The 26,242-nt window shown below is 41.4% G+C and overlaps 3 protein-coding genes across 4 annotated transcripts in view; all 3 read right to left on the bottom strand.

Moving 5' to 3' along the window:
- Positions 1-14,326, bottom strand: part of pfkfb4b (6-phosphofructo-2-kinase/fructose-2,6-biphosphatase 4b) — a 31,446-nt gene extending 17,120 nt beyond the window's left edge. Inside the window, exon 1 of the mRNA XM_046075250.1 lies at positions 14,209-14,326. Within this exon, the coding sequence (XP_045931206.1) occupies positions 14,209-14,251 (43 nt within the window). The 5' untranslated portion in view covers positions 14,252-14,326. The remainder of the gene's footprint in view (positions 1-14,208) is intronic.
- Positions 14,327-14,784: 458 nt separating this feature from the next.
- si:dkey-197j19.6 (neural Wiskott-Aldrich syndrome protein) lies at positions 14,785-18,108 on the bottom strand. The gene is made up of 9 exons (XM_046075300.1): positions 18,043-18,108; positions 16,619-16,765; positions 16,262-16,348; positions 16,084-16,168; positions 15,895-15,955; positions 15,728-15,803; positions 15,448-15,601; positions 15,090-15,319; positions 14,785-14,998 (listed from the first exon to the last, which is right to left on the bottom strand). Exons 1-9 carry the CDS (start codon positions 18,106-18,108, stop codon positions 14,906-14,908), a joined length of 999 nt encoding a protein of 332 aa, XP_045931256.1. The 3' UTR covers positions 14,785-14,905.
- A 1,656-nt stretch (positions 18,109-19,764) lies between these two features.
- LOC123956813 (MAP kinase-activated protein kinase 2-like) lies at positions 19,765-26,156 on the bottom strand. 2 transcript variants are annotated; one of them, XM_046029257.1, is made up of 10 exons: positions 25,536-26,156; positions 24,272-24,411; positions 22,880-22,944; positions 22,709-22,788; positions 22,496-22,622; positions 22,192-22,267; positions 21,875-22,029; positions 20,409-20,494; positions 20,240-20,320; positions 19,765-20,137 (listed from the first exon to the last, which is right to left on the bottom strand). In XM_046029257.1, exons 1-10 carry the CDS (start codon positions 25,797-25,799, stop codon positions 19,922-19,924), a joined length of 1,290 nt encoding a protein of 429 aa, XP_045885213.1. In that variant the 5' UTR covers positions 25,800-26,156; the 3' UTR covers positions 19,765-19,921. The 2 variants fall into 2 exon arrangements, with proteins under 2 accessions (XP_045885213.1, XP_045885214.1); XM_046029258.1 differs by having other exon boundaries at positions 21,905-22,029; positions 25,536-26,155.
- Positions 26,157-26,242: the final 86 nt, after the last annotated feature.

Here is a 26,242-nt window from a genome sequence, read left to right as displayed (position 1 = left end):
CCACACTCTAATCAGCTAATTAACTCAAAACACCTGCAAAGGCCTTTAAATGGTCTCTCAGTCTAGTTCTGTAGGCTACACAATCATGGGGAAGACTGCTGACTTGACAGCTGTCCAAAAGACGACCATTGACACCTTGCACAAGGAGGGCAAGACACAAAAGGTCATTGCTAAAGAGGCTGGCTGTTCACAGAGCTCTGTGTCCAAGCACATTAAAAGAGAGGTGAAGGGAAGGAAAAGATGTGTTAGAAAAAAGTGTACAAGCAATGGGGATAACCGCACCCTGGAGAGGATTGTGAAACAAAACCCATTCAAAAATGTGGGGGGGATTCACAAAGAGTGGACTGCAGCTGGAGTCAGTGCTTCAAGAACCACCACGCACAGACGTATGCAAGACATGGGTTTCAGCTGTCGCATTTCTTGTGTCAAGCCACTCTTGAACAAGACACAGCATCAGAAGCGTCAGAAAATGACTGGACTGCTGCTGAGTGGTCCAAAGTTATGTTCTCTGATGAAAGTAAATTTTGCATTTCATTTGAAAATCAAGGTCCCAGAGTCTGGAGGAAGAGAGGAGAGGCACAGAATCCACGTTGCTTGAAGTCCAGTGTAAAGTTTCCACAGTCAGCGATGGTTTGGGTGCCATGTCATCTGCTGGTGTTGGTCCACTGTGTTTTCTGAGGTCCAAGGTCAACACAGCCCACGCAGAACAGAGCCAGGTGTTGGGACAGGAAGTCCGCTCTCTGCTAAAGAAAGGGGCCATAGAACTCATTTCCCCGCCGGTCATCCAATCCGAGGATTGGTTTGTCACGATAGACGCTTATTTCCACATCTCCATCCGTCCCTCTCGCAGGAAGTTCCTGAGGTCCGCCTTCGGGGGCACGGCTTGCCAGTATCGGGTTCTTCCGTTCGGCCTAGCACTATCTCCCCGCACGTTCACCAAATGCATGGATGCAGCTCTGGTTCCGTTGAGGCTCCAGGGCATCCGCATACTGAACTACATCGACGACTGGCTCGTCCTGGCCCTGTCTCGAGAGTTAGCGGTTCGGCATCGAGATGTCATCCTCGCCCACCTTCAGCGTTTGGGGCTGTGGCTCAACGCGAAGAAGAGTGTGCTGACACCCACCCAACGGACTACGTTCCTAGGGGTGGTGTGGGACTCAACGACGATGCGGGCCCACCTGTCTCCCGCACGCATCGAGTCCATTTTGTCCACAGTGACCGGAGTGCAGTTAGGCTGCACCATCACTGTAAAACACTTTCAGAGGGTGGTGGGTCTCCTGGCAGCAGCAGGTGGCTAAAATCCAAGGGATTCTCCCCGAGGGGAAATCCGCTCCGTCTGATACGGGTTACGAGCGGGTGCCTTCGTTCCCTGTCTGTATGGAGGAAATCTTGGTTCCTGTCCCAAGGTCCCGTGTTGGGAGTGATCTGTCGGCGAACAATTATTTCAACAGACGCCTCACTCACGGGATGGGGCGCGATGAGAACCAACAATACGGAAGTGGTGGCCTATTTGAATCACCAGGGGGGTCTGTGCTCGCGCCCATTATGCAAACTGGCACATCAGATCCTCCTGTGGTCCCAGCAGAGACTGCTGTCCCTCAGAGCAATGTACATCCCTGGGACCCAGAATCAAGGAGCAGACCCTCTGCTGTCAAGAGGGGCGGCTGTGGCTCAGGAGGTAGAGCGGGTTGGCCGTTAATCGGAAGGTCGGCGGTTCACTCCCTGGCTCCCCCTGGTTGCGTGTCGAAGTGTCCTTGGGCAAGATACTGAACCCCGAATGTGTGAACCCCAGTGTATGAATGAGTGTGAATGTTAGTTTCCGTTTGAGCACTTAGGCTCAGTGTATGAATGTGTGTGACTGGTGAATGCAGATGTAGTGTAAAAGCGCTTTGAGTGGTCCTATACAAGTACTGAACATTTACATTCAAGAAAAGGGCTGAGGCCCGGGTAATGGAGACTCCACCCCGAGGTGGTGGAGTTATTATGCGAAGAGTTCGGCCCCATAGACGTGGACTTGTTTGCGTCCTGAGAGACGGCGCACTGTTCTCGAGAGCGTGGCCAAGGCTGCGTCTGTATGGGTTTCCCCCAGTCGCTCTGCTCCCGGGGGTTCTGAAGACTGATCGACTCCATGCCACACCGCATTGCTGAAGTGATTCAGGCAAAAGGAGCCCCAACTAAGTATTGAGTGCTGTACATGCTCATACTTCTCATGTTCATACTTTTCAGTTGGCCAACATTTCTAAAAATCCTTTTTTGTATTGGTCTTAAGTAATATTCTAATTTTCGGAGGTACTGAATTTGGGATCATTAGTTGTCAGTTTTAATCATCACAATTAAATGAAATAAACATATGAAATATATCAGTCTGTGTGTAATGAATTAATATACTATCCAAGTTTCACTTTTTGAATGGAATTACTGAAATCAACTTTTTGATGATATTCTAATTATATGACCAGCACCTGTATGCTTTAAAATCTAGATATTTGTCCCATCATATTGGTGAGGCATAGCATGTATGTGTGCAGTGGCAGTGGAGGAACGCTTGCTGAAGAAACCGAGCCCCAGCTTCACGGTGTTGTGCCGAGTTGTTCGCAACTCACGAGACCTTCTGATAATTTATCACCATTGATGAACCACATAAAGAATATTTTATCGTTTTTAAATAGCCGGCTACTTGAAATAGATCCGCGGGGAACCGCGACATGCATGTAGTTGACAGCAGCAGTAATGCACGTAAAACTCTGTACAAGACCGGTGAATGACAGGCGAGAGAGAGAAAAGGATTTTCAAAAAGCCTCAGTTTAGCTGGAAATTTACAATGTAAATTGAATGAATAGAGACTGCAGCTCTGTAGCTTCTCAAGATTAAAGCGGAGCTACCGTGTGTTAACCCCCACCCCTCACACACACACTCTACTATAGGCAGGACTTAACGATTCTGATTCGACTATGTAAATCCTTAGTCGGGGCCAGCCTACTATGGAGAAAGTATTTGCATGTACTTTGACACATCACCTGGAAGTAGTTTTCAATTACTCATTTCATGTTGGACAGAACAGCAGCACATCGCACTGGAGAGTCTCACGGCAGGTAAGAGTTGCTTTTTACAGTAAAACTTGTTAATTAAATGTTTGATATCTCACAATTTTCTAATCTTTGAAGTTAATGTGTAGATTATTTTATGGAGTTAAAAACAACTTCACTGTGTTGTTTATTAGGCTCTTTGTAGTCTAGATAAAGTGGACTTCCATCGTTATTTCTAATAATCGTAGCTACTTCACTATACTTTTCTCTCTTGAGGCTAGACGTCTAAAACTGGATTAAGACTTTAAGTCCTCCTCTAGATACTCTCACTCCTCTTTCAGTTCTCCTCCATGCTGCTTTAGTTTCTACTTCCTCCAGCTCACAGGTGTGTCTGACTTATCTCCTTTCATCTTCCCCAACTTCCTTTTTGAAGTTTAAATGAGCTATTCTGTTTTTTTTTGTTTACAGATGTAGTGAACAACGGTGTGGATTTGTGCATTTTATATTGAATAAATTTGGAGCTACTCTAAATTCCTTTCTCCTCCCCAGAGAAGAAGGGGAGGGGTCAAAGTTGCTTTCTCTAAGTGCTATCCCGACCATAAAACTGGCACCTTTTTGATTCCGAAGCTGATAACGCGGGGCCTGACTGTTAAACTGACAAAGGGACACGAACCAGCCATTGGCATTTCCCTGAACAGCCTATCAAAACTGGCCCCCCACACACGTTTCCGTGGCAACTGACCTTATTCTTTGTTTTATTACCACATCAAAAAGGAAAACCCTTGTATCACCCAAGTGTGACATGGTCCAGACAGCCGAACTTTGAATGGCTAAGGACTGCAGTCTCCAAAGACTCAAAGCATTTGATTAAGTTTAATTAAATCTTTAGTTACCTGATTACGTTTGCCTCTATTTGAGTAGTTATGTTAACTGCTGTTGCTATCCGTTGTTGATATTAGTGCTGAAAAGAAGTTACTTGTGCAGTGTTTTTATTTTTAGCAAGACACTCCTTCATCTAATGTAATCAATGCTTGTTCATAATACTTTCCTACAAAAATTCCTTTAGAAATGATGACAAAGGAATGTTTTACTATACTCTTAATCGCCATCTTGAATTTAAGGATGAATCAACAATATTCCCAGTTCCTAAGGAGAGATGATCTTTGATTTAATCCAAGCTTTCCTCATGTAACCTGAGCTCCCCCAAGTGGACGAAATAAGTATTACATGCCCTCATCGGAAATGCCGTTAAATGTATAAATATCCTGACCAATAATGTGACAATTGTTTCCTGTTACCAAATGCTTAGAACAGTACAACCGTTCGACCATTGAGGTTCGATTGTGGAAAATATTTGATTATAATACGTGCAAATAGATTTCTTTTTAAACATTAAGTTTAGAAAGGCAGTCCCTTGGGAAACCTGAGACGCCCCCTGGGGAACCACGCCCCAGGCAACAAAAGAGCAACACGCGACCTCGCTTCTCTCTTCTCTTCGCTGTTGGCTCTCTTCCACTCTGCTCGGCCCTCTGGACGCTCCGGCACGCGCGTGGCGTGTCGCGCCAGGCAACGCCCAGACTCGGCCAGCGCAACAGGCCTTTTGTTCGCCTGAAGCTACACACCTGAAGTACCGCGACATCGATCTGCCTTCAGTTTGTTTTTATTTTCTATATTTGTTTTGTTTATTAAAGTTATCAGGCCGTTAAGTTACACTGGACTAATTCAGGAACGACCAAGTTCCATTTTAAGCCTTTTTCGTCGAGCCAACTTCACCGAGGTCAGACCAAGCCACGTGGTCTCGCCAGCTACAACGAAGGAAACCTGAAAACAGCCGAATTGCCAGACGGAGGAGGCGTTTTCAATCAGACACGGAAAACCCCGGAGAATCCCTAGCAAAAAGCCAGGATCGGGCAGCTAGCGTGGGACCCGTGCAACAGGCCAAAAGCAGGCTGTCGACAAGCAGTAAGACTCAACACACCATCTGTGATCAGATATGTCCATTTTAACTCCTAAATTATAGCATTAGTTTACTTTCATTAGCTCTTCTATGCCGTATGAGTCAAATGCTTCCCACAATCGAACCTCCAGGCTCATTGCTCAGCAAATGTTTATGTTCCCTTTATCCAACCATCTTTTTATCACCTTAGTTAGAGAATAAATTCACTGTAATATAATCAAGAGCTGTGTGTGTTGCCTATTTCTAGTTCCTGCCAAGAGAATTGACCCTTTAGATATGAGACTGACTGACTGATTTAAGATAATTGAGTCATTATTAACTAACTTATCACTAGTAATAATTGTATAATTATTAAAACTACCTAGAGGTCCGGAGACTCTAGGATTATAACAACTCCGGTGGTGCCCTGAAACGAGGATTTTTTTTTTTTTTTAGATTTTATGAATATTAATTCATAATTGGGTATCAATTATCATAAATTTATTAAATTGCATGACTAAAATTTAGGTCTGCTACAATACATACAAATACATGTATATTGTGATGTTTTTGGATGAATATTACTGGTGCTACGGCAATGCTGTTTGGTAGTTTCATCTACAGCGATGTATCATAATCTATAAAATTATCATGTTTGAAACGTTGCTGTCCTGTGAGAACCACGTGTCTTTAACAAGTTAACTTGTAATGAGCTCAGAGAAACAGCTGGTTTCAGCTTTGTGACGATGCATTTTCCAGCTGATCCCAGGGTAGTTTAAAGTGTATATTTAGCTTAAGGAGGAGGAGATATTTCTCTACTATTAAAAGAACACTTCATCCTTCAATTTATCAGAATAACTCACATTCAAAATATATTGAGATACAGGGTTTTCACTGTAGAGGAGTGGTATGAAAAATTGTAATCTGAAAACCAACAAGTAACTGAAACTTCTCTGTATCAGACAAATGTTATGGGGTAGTACAATAGTTGCCTCTGAGATGTGGAGTAGTACAACATTGATTAAATGGAAATACTCAAGTTAAGCAAAAGTACCAAGAATGCGTACAGAATTAGAGTAAATATACTTAGTTGCTGTCCACCACTTATCTGTGTTATCATCAGTTCAGCATCTACTGCGACAGCAAACACATGCAGAGGTCAGAGGGCACAGTCAGCAGGACTAATCCCATCAACACTTCAGAGCGTCTAGCAATAATCCTGTACACGCACGAACACACGCACTGTATTGGACAACCAGTGCTCCCATATTATTTCATGCCAAAAGGAATAACACAGCCATCTCTCCTCGTTTCTCCTTGTGAAGGGGGGTTGAGTTATCACTAGGGATGGGTATCGTTTAAAATTTTACAATACCAGTACCAAAACCAGTACCCTTAAATTGATACCAATACCAATTGAGTACTTCATTTGATACCTTGCATAAAATGCCACCTGTTAAAGCCATAGTAGTTGATTGGTAGCCTATTATTTTTATTGTTGTCGTGGATAAGCAAGGTTATTTGTTTAATTTTTATCCTTGTTTCAAATAACTGATACATAAAAGTAGGTAAAAGTAGGAAAATAATATTTATTAAATAAATAATTGATAATTTTTTTAGATTTGAATGGGAGAGGAGAAAATGAATGTAAGGTAATTTTTGACAGGTATGTTGAAAGTAAACAAGGCAAAATTATTTTGTTAACTTTCAAAACTGAATTGAAAGATCTGAGTGCTTTTAACTTTATTGGTGAGTCGCAAACCTCCTCCAAAAACGACAGTCACAAGTATAAAACGAGAAAGGATTCTGTTTGAACATTCCTTTAACTACACTAAAGACTCACAAACAGAGGAAAAGAGAGGCTGCACATCCCGCCGATCAAACCAACTACATCTGAAGCAGCCGGAGGCTCCGTGAGGAAAATCAGCTGATCGCTGCTGCGCCACAAAAGCGTTTAATTAATGTGATGGAACGCAGCGATCGATCAGTGACAGGTGATGTGAATAACAAATAAAAATGTACAGAGAAGTGTTAAATGATACCAGAAGATGAAACCAATGGAAAGCCAAGTTTGTGGTGATAAACTTACAACAGTGACGAACATGCCTGAGACAGCAGCTAAGTTGAGCAGTTGTTAAAATCACCCATGGAATCGGCACGTGCAGGCCTTTTTTTAAATCAGGCTATGGTGCAGGCACATAAGAGTGTGCTCTTCTCTTTCTTTAGGTGTGTTGCTTGCGTGTTTGGCTGCAAGCAAAACCATACAAAAAAATTTTATTTCAGCGATCTGGGTACAAAAAGTATCAATTGAAGTACTGGTTTGACTGGAGACGTTTTGATACTGGGCTGTTTCGGGCAATACCATAAAAGGTATCGAGTAGCGATACCCATCCCTAGTTACCTTATTTCCACTCTGAGTGCTGGGCTCCTGCAGACTTTCAGCGTTGGCCGATGACCATGCCGTTCACACTACGCAACTTGCCGTCTTGTGACGGGAGTCTTGAAGTTGTTGTGGCGTTCACACTATGTGACTGGTCACACACTACAGGAGCTGCGAATGACTCTGTCACCCCACGCTGGTCTCCAAACCACGTTTCATCAAGAAAACACATAAAATGTGAAACTGGAAATGACGTGTACCTACTATAAAACAGCTGTTGCTTATTATAAAGACAAAAAATATGGGTGAAAGAATGGATTAGCACACGCAGGTAGGAGGGATCGTCTGAGCTACAGAGAGAGCTGGAAGTGAGTAAAAGGTGTTGTGCAGTGAAAAAGTAGCAGCCAGCTCTGCCAGCTGCATGCTCTCAATGGCTGGATATGGATGTGGAGTCGGTCGACTCCTCCAGATATTTGGCATGCTAGATATCTGGCTGGCGTCGGCGATGTGTCACAAATGTGTCGGGGAGCCGTTTTCATGCGTTGTTAAGTAGTTCACACATAGCGACTTGCGGCCGCCGATCAATCGCTGATTTACCTCTGATCACAGACTGACGGTCACCGAGCTCACCGACCGGCAAATCGGGCTAAAAATCATGTAGCGTGAACTAGCTTAAATGGACAGAGGCCATAAATTAAAGACTGACACACACATCATACACACGCACAACAAAGACAGCCACTCCCTTATTCACACCGATGTGCGAACAGATAAGATCAACCGGAACCTAAATTGCCTGGCTGGGACAAAAGGACACTGCCCAATCCAAACCCGTGTGAACAAAGAATGTTTTCTCCTTATAAACTTGGATTGTTACTCTGTTTAGTTGAATAATCTTTGTTAAGTTAGTTAGTGGTCCTCACCTCTTCAATCTGAGTAGTTTTATTACCACGTCCTTATTGTTTAGGAACTATGTTGAAAGCTAAAGAATCATAAGGAAAGTTAATCTGAAGTGCTTTTACTTTTTACTCCTTGAGCTCCGGTGTCTACTACTGTCTGTGTTTAGTGTTTAACGGATGCCACGTTTCAAACACTTTCTTATATATTTTCTTATTAAGAACATGTAACAGAAATAGTATCCTGTGTTACATAATTCATTTTCCTGGCTCCTGGGCCAAGGATCGAATTAACTATAAAGTTAAGGAATCAGTTATTTTCATGAAACCAATGCCCTCAAAAGGACAAAATAGGTATAACATGTCATTGTTCTTTTACTCATCTCCTTGTACTCATTCTATCCATTTCCGTCTGCGTTTATTGTTGTAACTGATGCCATGTTTCAAATAGCCTACCTCCTTATTAGTTAAGTTGTTCTGTTCATCTGCTATGATCAGATATGACTTTAAGACATTACCCTTAAAGTTAAAGTTTAAAACACAGAAACTAGGAGGAACAAAGCCCTCCTACCGGGGAACATGCCCAGGAGAGTGACAATCAAAAGCACAGAGAGCTGTGAGATCACTTTTTCTTGCTATTCCGCCCTTCTCTCCAGCTTTTCTCTTTGCAACTGCTCCCAGAAGCTGCGGCCCTCCTTTGTCTCACAGCAACTTAATTAGCCTATATTCACTAGGTTTCGTGAACCTTCAGTAAATTTATCTTTTGTTTTGTTTGTTAAAGTTATAGGTTGTTTAATTCATGCAACTTTTAATTCAGAAAATGATCAAGTTTCTTCTAAAAGCCATTATTTTGCTTCAAATTAACTTTCACTACTCCCAACGACAAATGAAGTTCGGAGGTCAGCCACGTGAGTCGGTTACGCCACCAGTAACACAGAGGACATCAACCAATGAACCAAGCCATGGCCAATGGCCCCAACACTGCAAGAGTTTCCCACCAACAAGGCGAGGGACCCCGGGGCAGACCCGTTGGCAAAAGACCCGGCACACCAAACCCACCGAGAGGCCGTGAACACAATGAACTGAGCAGCTGATCATGGGCCCTTGGATACCGGACGGTGGAGAAAACACCAAGCAGTAAGGTAAAACAAACTCTACATTCTGTGGTCGAGTTGATGTCCCTTTAGTCTTTTAGTTATGAAACCAATAGTCTCAATTTAACTTAATTATCATCATAAAACTTGCGTCCATTCGTTCCCTTATTCCTTTAGAAATCATATTCCTTCCAAAAATAGCAAACTGAATTCACATTGAACCAATTAGACCTACCTACGTTCTATATCCCATTGATTGCATTCTGGTTGTTTTTCTTTATTGTTGTTTATTTCGTTGATATCCCTATATTTAACCTTACATGTGTTCCATCTAGTTTTTAATACATCTTCACTTTAATCACAGGAACTTGTGTGCGTGTGTACTGTTTAGCGATCCAGGTCACTGTATGGAGAATTCACCCTCAGATTTGAGACTGATAAATTGATTAAACTAAGTGATTTAAAATAATTGAACAATTAATGACTAACTGATCACTAGTGATAATTGTGTAATTATTTAGCCATACCCAAGGAGTACTGAAAGCCTTGGGCAGACAGTGATTCAGGTGGTGCCCCCTGAAGGAGTGCTTATAATATTTCCAAATGTTGTTATTCATAATTTCATTAACAATGTGTAGGTTCACTACAACGTTTTCCTAACTTTCACATTCAAAGCACACTTGAGTACAGCACAGGCCTTTGAGTAGGTGATTTTTCAACCACCTTTTAAATGATGTTTGGCAGTTAGAGACTGTAACAGCCAAACTGATGCGGCAGCAGACATGTACTGCAGTTTTGAAAAACTAAACAACAAATGTAAATACGCAATAATGACACAAGATCTAGAACTGATCATTAATAATGTCTCTAAACTTGACCTGCTTTAATAAATTATCTAAAATAGTAATAATTTTGTTGTGAGTGAGAAAATTGAGTAGCTAAATGAATAAACAAACAATCAAATGAATTTATTTGAAAAAAAAGAAGCTAATTCAAAAACAAAATACTTTTAATGTCTTGACGACATTGTAGCTTCAGGTTTCAACTTCTCTGGTCTCAAGATTTCTTCTGTGTCTGGACTGGACCACACTGATATCATATAAATTTAAAAATTATTTATTTTTAAATCAGTCCGTTTACAAGTGAGAAGGGAGAGAAGTCCTGTTTTCGGGCACATACATCCTTGTTGTCTGTCTATTCCACAATACTAATAATGTACCTGTTCCTATTCCCACTTTTCCTCGCCGGGCTGCTTATCGACCTCCTCACCCTTTTTAAAGAAGACAGTGCACCTGTACACAAAGATGGAAGCACATTGTCCAAAATATCACTGAATGCTGAACCGCTAAAATGTCACTTAGAACTAAGGGGTCCAGCCTAGGGCTGTACAATAAATCCAAACATTATTGAAATCAAAATATACCCAAGTACAATATCCAAATCACAGAAGCTGCAATTTTTTGATAAAGGTAAAATATGACAACATTATAATGAAGTACTGTAGCGCTGCAGAGGTGTTCTGGCCTACAGATCTTGCTCTCTGGATGTAAGAAAACATGTTTGTTTTGTACAGACCCAACAAATGTCACATTGCTTGTGAAGGAATTTCAGGGGTACTATACAGGTGTCACTGCATCATAGGGTCAATAGCTGAGCTAAAATAAGCCAAAGGTGACAGCCTGCGACTCTCCAAAACAGGTCAGACTCCGTCTCTCCTTTCTGCCGGCTGGGTCTACTGACTGACACAGAAAAGCTAATGTCCTCAAATGTCTAGTTATGTCCACAACCCAAATATATTCAGTTTACTGTCATAGAGGAGCAAAGAAATTAGAAAATATTCACATTTAAGAAGCTAGAATCAAAGACCTTTGACCTTTTTGATGAATTTGATGAACGATGAATTGATTATCAAAATAGTTAATAATTTAATAGCTGACAACAAATCAATTAATCATTGCAGCTCTAGTAATCAGTGTCTTGTTTTGAACCAATTTCCATTAGAATCTTCATAGACATACAGAGAGGTGAACAATAACCTTATTTGGACACTTAGTGGTCTTTAGGTCTGGGAAGGATAAAAATCTACAGACAGGAAGTATCCTTCAGATTTGGTTTGGTACTACACTGTGTTCTCACTCTGCATGCTGACGATCTCCCTCAGGATGTCTTACAGAGCATTGTTTATTGAAGAATAAACAATGCTCTGTAAGACATCCTGAGGTTTCCTCAGATATTCTGAAAGTAAGAGTTGACCTGCTCCCAACACTTTTCCTAACAATTTTCTGTGAAAATTAAAATTGTAATAAAAAAATTATCATTCCAACTAATCGTGAATCATAAATATTATATAATATTTGGTTTTACACATAATGCAGCCCTAAAACCCTTAAAAACGGTCCTGTTTTAGCTTGTAATAGATTTACAACTAATGATTATTTTCATTATCGATCCTGTTGCCGTTTCCACTTACACACACACACACACACACACACACGTAGGCTACAGCTCAGCCTGAAGCCCATAATGAGATTCTGAGTGAGCCGCTGAACTTTCCCCTAGATAGAGAGCAGACACAGGGAGGGAGGGAGCTGCAGAGGGTGAGCGACAGAGCGAGTCAGTCAATGCTCCCAGATGCAAAACCTCAACTAGATCAGTGCACTTCACATACGACTACTGCATAGGCATTATCACACACACACACACACACACACACACACGTAGGCTACAGCTCTGCCCTATAATGAGACTCTCTGAGCGGGTGAACTTTCCCCCAGATAGAGAACAGACACAGGGAGTAAGCTGCAGAGAGAGAGTTAGAGAACAAGCATGAGAGGGAGACCAACAGAATTACATAATAGCCTCTTTTTATAATAACAGAGTCACTGAATTATGTAGACCATATTATTGTTGGTTCAGATGTCATTTCATATGCACACAGTCCCTTGTAGTATGTAAAGTATTCACATGGATGGGAGCTGCAGAGAGCAATGAACAAAGAGGAAGTGATTTTTTCTGATTATTCAGAGTAGGGATCTGGTCTGACAGAGACAAATTTAAATAGGATAATTAGTATAATTGAAAGGTAGAAAAAGAGGGTGAGAGAAGGCAGATTTACAGCAGCTGGCAGCATCTGATAAATATCCTGTGGGTATATTGCATGCAGAGATATAATCTGTGTAGGGGCTGCTGCGCCCACTGAAGCATATTTCTCTCCGTCTGCAGTTATAACACATACAGTCTCTGTGGGCACTCTCAAGAGGAAGCTAACATGATGCTTTCACAACTATATTTACATCACTGTTAACAGTAAGGGTGGCTTAATATGTTTGTCAACCGAACGTCACTACACCAAATGGCTATACAGAAAGTAGCTGTTTGTTCCTGTCTTGAAATAAATGGACCCCGCAAAACAGACAGGCATGTCTCTTTCAAGATTGTCTTTCCTGTTTTTCTGCTTAGCCCCACCTCTCTGTGTGTTGGCAGACAGACAGCTACTCACCAGAACAGCCTGAGCTCTGTTCATCCCCTTTACATCTGCCCCCAACAGCTTGGGCTGCAGACATTTAAACCACTGTGACCACACTGATACAAGGAATAGCGAGCAGTTTGTCCTCTCTGCATGACGTTTGTCAACACGACAGCCCAATGTCAAACAGGCCCACCAGGCTACAGGACCGACAGAATTATGTAATAGTCTCTTTTTACAATAACTGAGTCATCTGATTATATAGGTCATAGTGTTAGCATTTGTTCAGATGCCATTCATGTGTACATAATCTTTTGTAGTATGTGAAGTATTCAACGAGGAACCTCAACAACAGGACAAATATAGTCGGGTGGGTGTGACAGCGTGCAAAATAAAACACACACACACACACACACACACACACACACACACACACACACAGAAGTTCAGACTTAAATGTTTAGAGCAACATTCATGTACCTTTTTGACACCATGAAGCACCTGTTAGAACAGGGGTCTGGACCCAAACTCCAACTGATGCCATCCACTGCCATACATGCTGTGAAATAATGACGCTTTACAGCAGGTGTTTGCAGCAAAAATTTATCAAAACTAATCTTCGTGATACGCACGTTTTGTGCAAGAATAAAATAAAAAATAACAAAATCAATTGATCAACTAATAAAAGCCCAGATTACAAAAGACATTATAAAGCAAACCTACAATTTCCTTTGAAAACAAAACTGTAATGACCAGTGTGTGAGCTCCTAAATGTGTGATCTTGTTGGAAGACCTGCAGGGAGAACCCTGTGTTCCCTTGAAAACAGTTAAGTAAAATGAGCGTGGAGGTTAGTGTACGCAAAGACGACCATCTGATCATAAGTGTTCCTCCCTCTTGCTGCCAAACAGAGTGGTCAGACACTATTTCCTAACCATTAGCTTCGCACAGTAGGAGCACTGCACGTAACTGGCATGATGTTTGCAGACCTTTTTGAAACAGAAAGTCTGTGTTTACATCCTCTGGTTGTCACTCTCATAACTGTCAGCCCACCAGCTAGCTAACTTACTGGCTAGCTAACAGCAGCTGTAGCCCGGCTTAGCAGCAGATAACAAGGTGCTACCACCACCGCATCATTGGCGTTTTCAAAGTAACAAACTATTTCTTTGCCACATGAAACTTGAAGTCTGTCCCACATTTCAGGGCTGTGTGCCGCAGCCTGTCCCGCTTCCCCTCGGCAGGAAACCTTGTCAGCTCTGAAGCATGCCTACGTGACACAGACTTGTTTACTTCATCCGCTTGCTAGCCCAGCTGCTCTGTAGCGCCCACTGCACACAAATGTCGACTCACAAATAGTGTCAAAAAAATATATATATATAAGGAAAAGTTAGAAGCTGCAGTTTGCACCCTACCTGCCCTGTCCCGCGTGTTTCTTGGGCAGCAGGAGCCCCGCATGGTCCGGGTTTAAAGCCTCTTCCCAGCGTGGTGAGGAGTCCCTGCAGCAGCTCAGGCAGCAATGAATGGAGCGAGAGTGCGCTGAGACGGAGGCACGCTCATTATCGCGTCCAAACGCGCGCGCGCGCACACACACACACACACGCACACACACACACCCACACTTCTTATTGTTTAGCTGTACTCATGTACCTTCATATTTGCCTTTACCCCTGTCTAGATAGGTTTTAAGCATTTTGTGTGTAAATCATTTAGCAGTCACATATGCACCTGCCTCTGGACCCTAGACCACAAGGGCCCTCCAAAAGGATCAGGTTTTTTTGGTAATTTCACTAATTGCAAATTTGTTTGAAAATTTGCACCACTTAAGTACAATATCAGCCTTAATGCCTAATCTTGAGAGACCCTGTCAATGCAGCTATAATGCTCTGTGATGTGTCAATATGGATTTGGCAGTAACTTTTTCCCCAAGGGCCTCAGAACAGGGGAATTCAGCCATAGCTGTGAGCAAGATTCAGAGACAAAAAGCAGCATTTCAGATGTATCACAACTTTTAATTAGTGTATCATACACAGCTCAGATAAAACAAACTTTCTTTAATTGTGCACATCATTGTCGGAATCCTGCCCGGTCTGACTCCCATCTGCATGTGATTCACTGGAGTTGCTTCTTATGTCTGGCTACTTCGACTTCTCTCAATGCATTCAGGATATGGTTGCATCTGTCTGCAGCTGCCAAGGAGCCCACCTAACACATCAAAGAAAAGTGAAGAGTATTCAGTCCACACATTTTACATATTCAAATGGACGTTTGACAGCACGCGTCCTTGTCCTCTTACCTGTTTGAAACTTGCACGCTTCCTCATTCTCTCTGGAACAACTGGAGCATGTGAAGGAGGAGGAATCCAAGGGGGACTCTGGCTTAGCGTGTCTGTGCCCTTTGGAGTCTGCTGGGAGGTTTTGGTGCTGGTGCTGCGTTTGATAGAGGGAACCGGTGGCAAAGGCCCTTTCTTCAGAGCAAGGGAAATGGACGCCCCTGCAGATCTCGGCATTGTCTGCGATACTGGGCCTGTCAAACATGCCAGAGCACTCCCTTAAAAGATCCTGTATGAATGTTTAGTATTGAAGCATAAGATAAACTTAAAAAACAGAACATAAAAGGACCATACGCTGCACAACATTTTTGTGATAAAGTACCTCTGTTCCTCAGCTCTCTCTGCACAGCCTTTAGTCCTCCAAACTGGTTTATGATGCAGTCGACAGCTTCAGCAACGTCTTTGTCTTTCAGGTCTTCCGCAGTGAGGTTTGCCTGCATCAACAGCCTCCTTATTGCGTTGTCCCGATCCATGAACTTTACCAAGCAGAAACTCCAGGGAATGGATTTATTTAGCATTATTTCCACACAGACTAATTACATTTAGACAGTGTCATGATGTAAATTTCTGCTATGAGCACTTTACTGTGTGATTTGACTTACTGAACTGGTGGTTGGTGTAGGTGTTAAGTCTATGGGGAAATATTGCTCCCCGTCCAAATGGTCAAGTTGCTTAGTTCTACAAAGAACCGAAACAAAAGTAAAGCATCACTTTAATCCTCTGCTTTCTTGTCCCATTAATGTCAATAAAGCCGTAACATTTCTGTCACCCTGAATCAGGTGGGTCACTTGTTGAGCTGTCCTCTTCTGCAACTATCCAGGTCATCTCTCCTGGAAAACAGAAGAGGTCAAATGAGCGGAAACGAGAAACGAGAGACATATGAGAAGTGACAGACGTTTCAAACACATCTCTGAAACGTATTAATACACACAAGTCATACATTTGTTGTTATTCTAACCTTGGTTTCTTTGGACAGTCTCCACTGCAAGGTGAAATTCCTCGGCCTCTGTCTCATTTGCAAAGTTGAGGCCAACCTGGTGGTCCTGCGCAAACATAGCAAATCCACCTTAAACCAAATCAGAGCTAATACTCTGGGCACGTTGCAGACACGGATACTTTAAAACTTAAACACTTACATCTCCAGGGAAAGTGTGGAAGAACATGCGAGCTGCAGTGTACTTGAATGGGATATACAGCTCCTGCTCCCAAAGTAACTTTGCATGCTGTGTTTAAGGAAAGGCAGAGGGAGGATAAAGGGAAAGAAAGAAAGCTGTTAGCTGTTAGCTGTTACAGGCACGCCCATCCAGATAAGTCTCCCTATTGTTGCTAAAGGAAATTCCAAGTTAAAGCAAACACAACAAGCTGTCCCATGCTCGCAACTGTCCTCGAACACATGAAATGAAACTAAAATTTCACTTCACTGAGGGAAGTGAGGTGTGTTAGTGGATGTGAGTAGGTGGAGTATCTCTAATTGATTCTGCAGTTTGTCTTACCTTGACAGAGTAGAGACGCAGGAAGTAGGAGTGAATGGTCTCATCCTCCACGAGACACAACGCTCCACAACCCATACAACTCCAGCCTGGACTTTCACCCTGGGTATCTTTGGCCATGAGTACCTGTGCTACTGTTGTTTTGATCAGCTGAAATACACAGAGTCATGCAAATCGTGACACTTTTTCAAACTTGTGCATATGTATTAAGAAGACTACTCAGGAGCCTCTAATTAGAAACCCCAAATGTATAAATAAAGCACAAAAACTTGAAGGAAACTGTCTCGTTTATACTTTCGTATTATGAAAGTTGAAAGACACTGATAATCAACATTGTGTTTTTGTGATTTTCCTTTAGTCTCAACCCTTCTTAAGAAGAAGTTTTACTAAAGCCCCCGACCTGCATTTTTAATGTATGAGATTTTAAACCATGTGATAGACTTTGTGACTCAGAGTAACCTTCGAGACATTCTGGTTTAGTTTCAGTGTTACATAGCAGAGAGGCTGCTCCTCAGGGAGACAGTGACCTCTTTTTAAAAGGCAGATGATGCTGGGAAAAGATCCATTTAACTTCTTTTATATCTTGTGGGAGCTTCAGAAGATCACACCACTTTATCACATCCTGTCCTGGGCTCTTCCTTTACTCAGGTCTTACATCACCATGGAGGTTTTCAGTGACCACAGGCAAGTTGTTATAATCCTTAGTACACTAAACATGGATTAAGCTGTCATCTTTTCTCTGCTTTGATAGTTAATGTTCACTATTATGTACATTGTTGTCATGTCTTGCTGTTATGTACTGGCATTGTATTCATTATGTTTGACCTCTCTTTAATATGCCCCCTCCTGTTTTCTTTCTCTGTTTTTATTTATTTCATGATTTACATCTTTGCTCATTTTAAGTGCTTTAAAAGTGTCACATGGAAAAAGATTGTTATTTTTCCATCGTGCAGCGCCTGCTCTGGTGACATGGTGTGGTAGTTCCAGGCAATACAAACAGCAGATACTAACTGTAAACAAAGCAGCCCTCACAGAAAGCCTATTCATCCACCACGCCTCCGCTGATATATGTTACTGATAACATGGAAACAAACCCCAGGAAACACAAGAATTAAATTATTATAAATTAAAGATACTGGGTTCATCAGACAATGATTCAGAGAAACATGCATCAGATTATATCAGAAGACTGTGGACTAAAACAAAACTACTTTAATATCATCCACAAGTGAAAGTATTACTTGTGAAATATTTAACCATCATAACACACATTCACATGCGAGCGCTGTTATTTAAGTTTCAGATGTCCATTTAATTAATTATTTTAATTTGGCAGTTACAATGGTTATGTGTTATATATGTAGAAAAAAACTGAGGTAAATTCCTGTTCAGATGGATTTAAGGGTATTCATTTGAAGTGAACTGACCTTACACTGAGGTTCAAGCAGCGTGAAGAGGACACCTTTCTCACGGATAGTCAGGAGATCACTCATTACTTGACATCCAGGAATCAGACTTGATGCCATCTCAAGACCTTTGTTTTCACCTTCTTTTTAGCACTACTGTCACTTCCTGATCCTTTAATCCCTTCTATATGTATCAGCTGAACCTACATGCAGTCCTGGCCCTAACTGCAACTTACTGTTTTGAATGGCAATATTTCCAGTACGGCTCGTAATCATGCAAATATATTTGACTTGGTGTACGCTGTCTCTGCACTGTGGCTTTCCTCCTCTAACCGAACAGCTGTATATACAATCCATGGCAAAAGATAGCAAGAAGACATTTGTTAATCAATTGAAATATTAAAGATATGCTGAGTCACCTCTTAGCTTGCATGTTTAAACTCAGAGTGTTTGTAACTAGAGTTTCTCTGGCACCCCTCAATTACAGATGAATTGTGAATAAATTAGCTGTGAAGGGTATGTTTAATCACATATGTCACCCTGCAACTCTCAAAGATAAACAGACATGATCTACAACCAGTGGTGGAAAATAACTAAGTACATTTACTGAAGTATTGTAAGTTCAGTTTTGAGGTACATTACTAATGTATTTCCATTTTCTGCTGCTTTGCACTTCTACTTTGCTACATTTCAAAGGGGAAACACTGACTATTTAAGTTACTATTGTGATTTATGTTTGACATAGAAATCCTATGCATTTATAATAGATATTACATCGTTATAGATCAAACTACCTGACAGAATATAAATAGTTATATTTAGTTCCAAACCAACCATACATTTAAATGATGGTTACTATTGTGAATAATATGTAACAATGTAACACTGACAGAGGCTGTTCTTCTTTTTAAGTAGCACTTTTTCTTTTGATACTTTGATTACGTTTTGTTTATATTATATATTTATGCTTCATACAAGTGAAACAATCTGCAGAAGCTTAGTAAATTAGACAAGCTAATCCCTTTTTAATCAATTCGTATCTCTTTTGAGTGACATAGAGCAGTGTGAACGCATGTCTTTTCTCTGAATTGTCTCTTATGTCCTTGGCCTGTGTATTGTATAATTTATTGATGTATACTGTAACTGTAATAATAATAATAATAATAATAATTTTAACCTTACTTGTAATGTAGTGTTTTGACATTGGGGTACATTTTTCTACCACTTGCTACACATGCTATTATGTGGGGCACATGAAAAACTAACAGCAGGTGTTGGGTTTGCAGGTTTAATGCCACTGGTCATACTGACCGAAGCTCTTTGGTTTCCATTTTGCAGCCAAAATCTCAATGTGTTACTGGCATATAGCAGCCATCAGAGGCTCTCAGAGGAAGAACTTTCAAGTGAGCAGAAATGACTGGTGAGGTTGATGCATGTGCAAGTGCAAGTTATCGCCTTGAACTCTTATAGTTTAAACTTCCTTTGATTGTACATCTTACAATACCCACATAATTAACCGTCATAAAGGTCCCCTAGAGGACTTATTAGTTGGAAGTAATCTTGCCTAATAAATATATTTTATGACTTCTATACAGTCTTTCTCTGTTTACAGCAAGAAGAACCAACTTCTCACACTGCCATGAAATCTCTGCTAACAGTTGCCAAAGAGGTTTTATAATTCTTAGTATCAAACAATCTTTGTAAAATGAGGTTTTTCTGTACAAAAGTGACACAACACAGTTGTAAAACACAAAAAAAACACAACATTGTATTTTTAATGTCAGAGTGGTAACAATCAAAATAAACAACGACAGAGAAAATGTGAGTAAAATACAACAAAGTGACATGTAGATGGAAAAATATTGCTCACTCTGGCTTTCAGACTTTTATACTATTTTTCTCAAATAATCATTTCCCCATGCTTTTCAGAAAATGTAACTTCTCTGTGACTATTACACACCACTCCTCCATCACCATCTCCTCCTGTGTCGGACCCTTCAGTCATAGGCCTCTTCCGTCTCTTATTGAGCAGAGGATTATTGGACATGTCTAGGTCTTTGATCTTCACCTGGTCGTAGTCAACACGCATGGTGGCCAGGGCACTGGTCATTTCCTCCTGTTGGGAGAATAAGACAGTTTGTGCTGTAAATCTGGTGCTTTACCGCCATCCTGTGGTCATATTCTGAAAATAAACACATCCAGACAAAGTGGGTTCTACCTTAACATCGTCCCAAAGCTCCCTGTCCTCTGTCAAAACACGAGAGGTGTGGAGGGGTGTTGGAGGGACCACCATTGACTGCTGCATAAAAAAAACACAAAGACTTATGAATAAAAGGGGGAGCAACATACAGGTCTATCGGCACAGGGCTTACAAAGTGATAACTTACACTAATCCAAGGATGGTTCACGAACTGTCCAATTGTCATCCTCTCATTGGGGTCTGTCTTCAGTAACTGAATGATCAGCTGTTTGGCTACATAGGACAAAAATAAAACATTTGAATAACATGAAACACTTAACATATGTGTGTGTGTGTCTGCGAGTGTGTGTGTATTCTTAAATCACACACATTCAGTCACAGTCAGTGCTTGAAGTGTGCCAGTACTCATCAGTATGCAGTACTGGCTCTTCTACATTTTACATTTTGGCGCACGGGCTGCCCATACACTTTTCTACCATCTCCACCGACGGAGACTGAGTAGGTAAAAGACTGAGTGCCGATACATACGGCAACATGTGAACAACATGTGAATGGGGAGTACTCGTCTCAGTGCTGACAAATGAATGCTGGTAACCCTGGAGTGCAGGCATAGTGAGCTCAGAGACTGCATAGGGCACTCTGTAAAATAGAAAATAAAAAGAAAGTCCCTGGATGTATGTATAGGGGATGGTTGTAAAACTTTTTAAATAAATGTTACAATCCACCCCACCCTGTCAGCCATTGTTTAGCTAGCTGTATTAGCATAGTGGTTTGAAATTAGCAGAGAGAAAACTGCATCACATGTTGTCTAAGAAACTACAATTCAATCTAATATAAGTCAATGTCAGCTGGGACTGGCTCCCCCCCGCAACCCTGTACGCAGGATAAGCGGCTGACGATAGATGGATGGATAAGTCAAACAGTTGTATCTGCAATAGTATAGATAATAAACAAAATATAGTCTTGGTCAAAAAATTTACTTTCTGACCTCAAAATCAGTTTTTTCTCTATATATTCTGAATGTGCCTGTTTCCAGATTTGACAAACTGCATGCCTGGTTGGGGAGGAAGCAGGTAAATACTGAAATGATCTCATGACTCCTATCTTATCTCTAAATGGTGGAATTGGTGTTTTCCCATTGTTACAACCATACCCGGTCTCCCCTACTCATACAGCAAATACAGAGCAATGTTATCCTTCATTCAGAGTTGTGTTTCTGGCCACCTGGTGAATGTTTAAGTCCAATGTTTACCTTAGGCTGAATTTGTGGTCTACCAATTTCTGAGAAAAATATGTTCACCAGCTAGTCGCTAACTTTGTCTGTCATTTGGTGCAGGTCAGGTAGTGTACAGTCGATTTATCAGAGCTTTTTTTCTTTTTTAGCAGAAAACAGCTGCTTGTGCCTGGAAACAAGAGAGGGGAGAGGCTGAACCAAAACGGTAAAGTTGTCGGTCAGAAAACCAAAACAATTTGCCGACTATCACTGAAATGCTCTGTTGAGCTGAGGGGAACTGCAATTGGAATATTAATTTGTATTGTGAATGTTATTTAGGCCATATTCATAACTTCCTTTGCTGATTTTCATACAAAGTGAGAACTATATGTAATGGATGTGTATACAACCATGTCACAGTCATGAAATCTTTCTCTTACTATTGATGAATATTATGTGCAAATCCTGACCTTCCTCAGAAACGTCAGCCCACTCAGGGTTGGGGAACTCATATTGGCCCAACCTGATCCTCTGCTTCATGCCTGGAGAGATGGCCTGACCTGTGTTTGAGTAGAACGGAGGAAACCCACACAGACTAATACAAAAAAAAAAAGAATAAGAAAAGAGAAGAATAAACTATTTTATATTGCTGTGTTCTTTAATCAAAACACAGAGCTGAACATCAACACACATTACACCAGAATAGCTATAGATGTTTAATTAAGTTGAATCCGCTTCACACGCACATGATACTCACAGAATGTACATTATGACGCCGAGAGACCACATGTCACAAGATTTGTCATATTTCTCTGGCCCAAGCACCTCTGGGGCTGAATAAACAAATAGATACAGACACAAAACAACACAATGACGTAAATAATGAAACACACACTCGCACAAAAGCAGCTCGATATGCAGACACACATGGACAGCACGAGAGTGAAAGAGGGCAACCATTTCCAAAAGCTTTGCCTGTAATAGCACTTTTGTAATATTGGCACAAATGCAGTGTACCTACTGATTTCACTAAGACTCTTACTATGACAGTAAACACTCACCGACATAATATGGTGTGTAACAAGGAGTTTGCAGGGAGTTGTGCAGCATGGTCTCCTTAGCAAAGCCAAAGTCAGTCAGTTTTAGTGTAGCGTTACTCTCCTTCATAGTATAGAGCAGGTTTTCAGGCTGTAGAGAAAAAACAATTAGAGATTGAAAAGCTAGATACTCTTCCTTACGTTCTCTGTGAAGAATTACTTTGACAGCAGCAGTACCTTTACATCCCTATGAGCAATGTCCATGTGGTGGAGGTACTCTATGGCTGTGCCGATGTCATGCATGATCTCTGATGCCTCTGATGGAAAGACATGAAATAGATGTGACATGTAAAGGACACAAAATAGAAACCGATCATTTGAAATTGCTTAATGTGAACTCCGCCCCACCTCTCTCCGTGAAAGCCTGGTCCCCTCTGGCCTGAATGCGACTGAACAGCTCCCCTCCCTCCATACTGAGACAAGATTGACAAAGAGATCAGAACTGGGGCAGTGAGGGGACTCTTGGCGAACAACGGCAGTTCTCCGCTGCAATCATGGTTTGTTAACAAAGCAAGTCATTGTGCCTCACCATTTACTGCTCAGATGAGTCCAGTCTTCTGAGCCATGGCAGACTCAGATAACTCACGCTATAAGGATGCATTAAAGGGAAAGTCCGCCCCAAAACAGAATTTACATCAAGCTCTTGTGTTCATTTTACAATATAGAGTAAATACAAACACATAAGATGTAAGTGAGATGAAGGTGTTTGCAGGAGACACTTGATTCTATAGCTCAAAGTTTGACATCACATTTCCAAATGAGCTTTATTTCAAAGTGCAGATTATGGTGTTTCCATATGCCAAACTGTCGTCTGTCAAAGGCCATGATAACTAATTCAAACATGTGGATGGTGCTAAATGCAGGTGTGACTGCGAACACAGGCCAAAGCACAATCGGGATTCAAAGGCATCCCGTCACTCAAGCCACATTAACATGTGGTCAGAGATGCAAATGAATCTCGGCAAGTCGATTCTGCAGCAAACAAATCTATCAAATCAAACAATGGATTATGAGCATCTTGTCCCTCTGTTGCACTGCACTGTGATGACTCACTCACGTTTTCCCTTTGTCTTTGAATCTGAGTTTAATTATTAGTCGAATTTAAACAAAGAACAAAATAACACTGAAAACTACTCTATATGGACACGGAGGAAAAAGCTCAAACTGGAGTGTTATTGCTACCCAAAGAATATTTAAAAAAAATCAAAGATATAAGAGGTAGCCTATACTATATTCTTTGGGACAATGTAAACAAAGAGTACCTACCATAAGCTATTTAAAATAAATATATTTTTTAAAAGCACAAGCTGCAGTGTGGAAGAAGCCTTTGGGAACAAAGAACAATCGGGATTGAGTTTTTTTTATTTGAGACGCAAACAGAAACCGTATTTGTATTTGTGTATGCGCATCTGTTGAGCAACTGTGCGGTTTTCCCCAAAGTATAAAATCAAATGCAAGTGCAAAACTAAACTCCACTCCCAAAGGTGCATTTGATTTGCATTGTTATGCCGGGTGAGAGCTAAAACAACAACCTCATCTGGATCCAGATACCATGCTTGCTGCTCTATTATTCAAATATGAATGTTTGAATTCATAAAATGTCTCTCTGCTGTTCAGCGTAAAGAGAATTTTTGAAATTCATAAATTAACACAAAGCTGTACTACATTATAAAAAATGTTTTCCCTTTAAGGCCTAATATGAGCAGACAATAAATATAACTTCGTGCAGGGAATGCTCACCACTCCATTATGATGAGGAGACATTTCTTCCCCTGGTGCATGTTCTCATACAGGCTGAGTATTCGGACAATGTGGGGACCTCCGGAAACTCGCCAGTGCAGCTCAACCTCTCGTCTAGCTTTAGGAGTATCATACAGGATCTGCTCCACATCACAAAAAACACATCAATGAAATGCTTCTGTTTCTCATTTGTCGCTGCCAGTCACAGTCTCCAAGGTAGATACGCTTAATTGATTGTTTTAAAAGATCAGTTTGACATCCTTGCCAAGAAATCAATAAACCCACAGAGGCAAACACATGCCAGACAAGACACTCACTGTTTACAGCACTATCAGTGGCCACTATTAAAGCCATTAATCTGCAGCTGTTTGCCAAGCAGTCATTTCTGTAGAGAACATTAAGAGTGAAGACACTGGGGAGTAGAGGAAATCCTATTTTTCCAGACATGCAGACCCCAGCCCAAACCCTTGTGGACATTACAATGTCTTTTTGAGAACTGGAGGATGAAAAAAAGCTCAGATATGAATGTTTATAAATGGTGTGACTTTCCTCCAAAGCATCTATGCACAGATCACAGCATTACCACTCACTTACACGGTTAGAGCTACGTAGCGCTTCACATTTCTTCAAACCTTTTTGGTCGTGTCTTACCACCAAATATATCCCAAAGAAAACATGGGGAGGTACTTATGGGGCTGCCCTTCCTGTTTGTTTTTTCTTAAGGCTTTGCTGCAACCTTACAGTCAGGTGTTTATTGACTTACCAGCTCTGAATATCTCCCTAGCTCCTATATTTCAAGTTAGCTTTTAAAAATCACTGTGCACACTTAATAAGCTGAATACTAATGTTGAATAGTTTTTAGGTTTTTACTTTGTTAAATGTCAGATGGTGATGTTAAGTATTAACACTGCAGATCATTGTCTGACACAATAATTGTGAAAACTGTGTCCAAGCATCCCAGACAGCACATCACTGTCTGACAGGCATGTACACTGTCTGGGTAGCCCAGTAACTGGATTTGCTTTCAAGTTACTGCCACATGAATCCATGGTTGAATTGATATTTTATCTGCGTCACATAAAATCCACCCAACATCACTAAACATTAAATCTAAATTCTGGACAGACTTCCAGTGTAAGACACCATTAAACTGGTGGAGACCACAGAAAAGAAATGAATAATTGATGAGTACTCTGTTTTTTTTCAGTGACAGCGGCCTCCAGAGGATGTTTAGATCACACAGGAAGCAGACAAACACACACACCTTGAGGGCACACTTCTCTCCTGTTTTCTTGCAGTAACATTCCAGCACTTTGCCATTGATTCCCAGGCCGAGGACCTGGGTTGTGATCTTATAATCATCTGACACTGAATTTCTCCTGAACTCCAGTTTGGAGTAAGCAGGTGGCTGGAGGTCAGTGAGGCTGCTGCCCAAGCTGCTCCCCAGGCCGTGGGTGTCACTGTGGTGCGCTGTCCCGTGCTGCGCAGTAATTGGATTTACCGACTGCTCCTCCTGGTTATGATGCATGTTTTTTTCTGTAAAAGCCAACAGTAATGCAGAGCAAATCTGATCAGTCTCTGCCACAGAAAAAATAGTTCATCCGCGTACGTCCAGAGGAGTTTCCTACTTCGCGACAGAACATCTCGACGCACTTTGAAAAACTGTACGAGCAGAATGAGGCATGAAATCTAAAAAAAACAAAAAAAAACTTGGAATACAGAAAAGGGCGGGGGTCTGAAATGCCACCATTACGCTGGCATAGAGAACTTGAAAAGCCTCCACCTGTTCACTGGATGTGAGATAGTAAAAACACACTAAATAACGGAGAGAAAGGAAAATGCTGAAGAAATCCGGTACCCCTGCCTGGCCCTCATCACGGTGATCTGCCTCTTCCTGCAGGGCACACAAACCTCTCCAATTCCCTTACGTCAGCGCGGAGCGGCTCAAATTCATTTTCTTAAAGGAACAAT

The sequence above is a fragment of the Micropterus dolomieu genome, linkage group LG18, assembly GCF_021292245.1.
Source record: "Micropterus dolomieu isolate WLL.071019.BEF.003 ecotype Adirondacks linkage group LG18, ASM2129224v1, whole genome shotgun sequence".
Lineage (NCBI taxonomy): Eukaryota > Metazoa > Chordata > Actinopteri > Centrarchiformes > Centrarchidae > Micropterus > Micropterus dolomieu.
Note: the sequence above shows the minus strand (reverse complement) of the source record. Positions and strands in the feature narration are given on the sequence as shown.

Excerpts from the sequence above, each read along its gene's own strand:
- si:dkey-197j19.6 (XM_046075300.1), bottom strand. The coding sequence starts at position 18,108 with ATGAGTGATCTCCTGACTATCCGTGAGAAAGGTGTCCTCTTCACGCTG. Across the intron at positions 15,956-16,083 it reads GACTGTCCAAAGAAACCAAG|GAGAGATGACCTGGATAGTT; the intron begins GTTAGAATAACA and ends TCTGTTTTCCAG. Across the intron at positions 14,999-15,089 it reads AGCGTGCAAGTTTCAAACAG|GTGGGCTCCTTGGCAGCTGC; the intron begins GTAAGAGGACAA and ends TTGATGTGTTAG.
- LOC123956813 (XM_046029257.1), bottom strand. The coding sequence starts at position 25,799 with ATGCATCATAACCAGGAGGAGCAGTCGGTAAATCCAATTACTGCGCAG. Across the intron at positions 22,623-22,708 it reads TTGCTCATAGGGATGTAAAG|CCTGAAAACCTGCTCTATAC; the intron begins GTACTGCTGCTG and ends TTTTCTCTACAG. Across the intron at positions 20,321-20,408 it reads TGAACCATCCTTGGATTAGT|CAGTCAATGGTGGTCCCTCC; the intron begins GTAAGTTATCAC and ends TTTTTTATGCAG.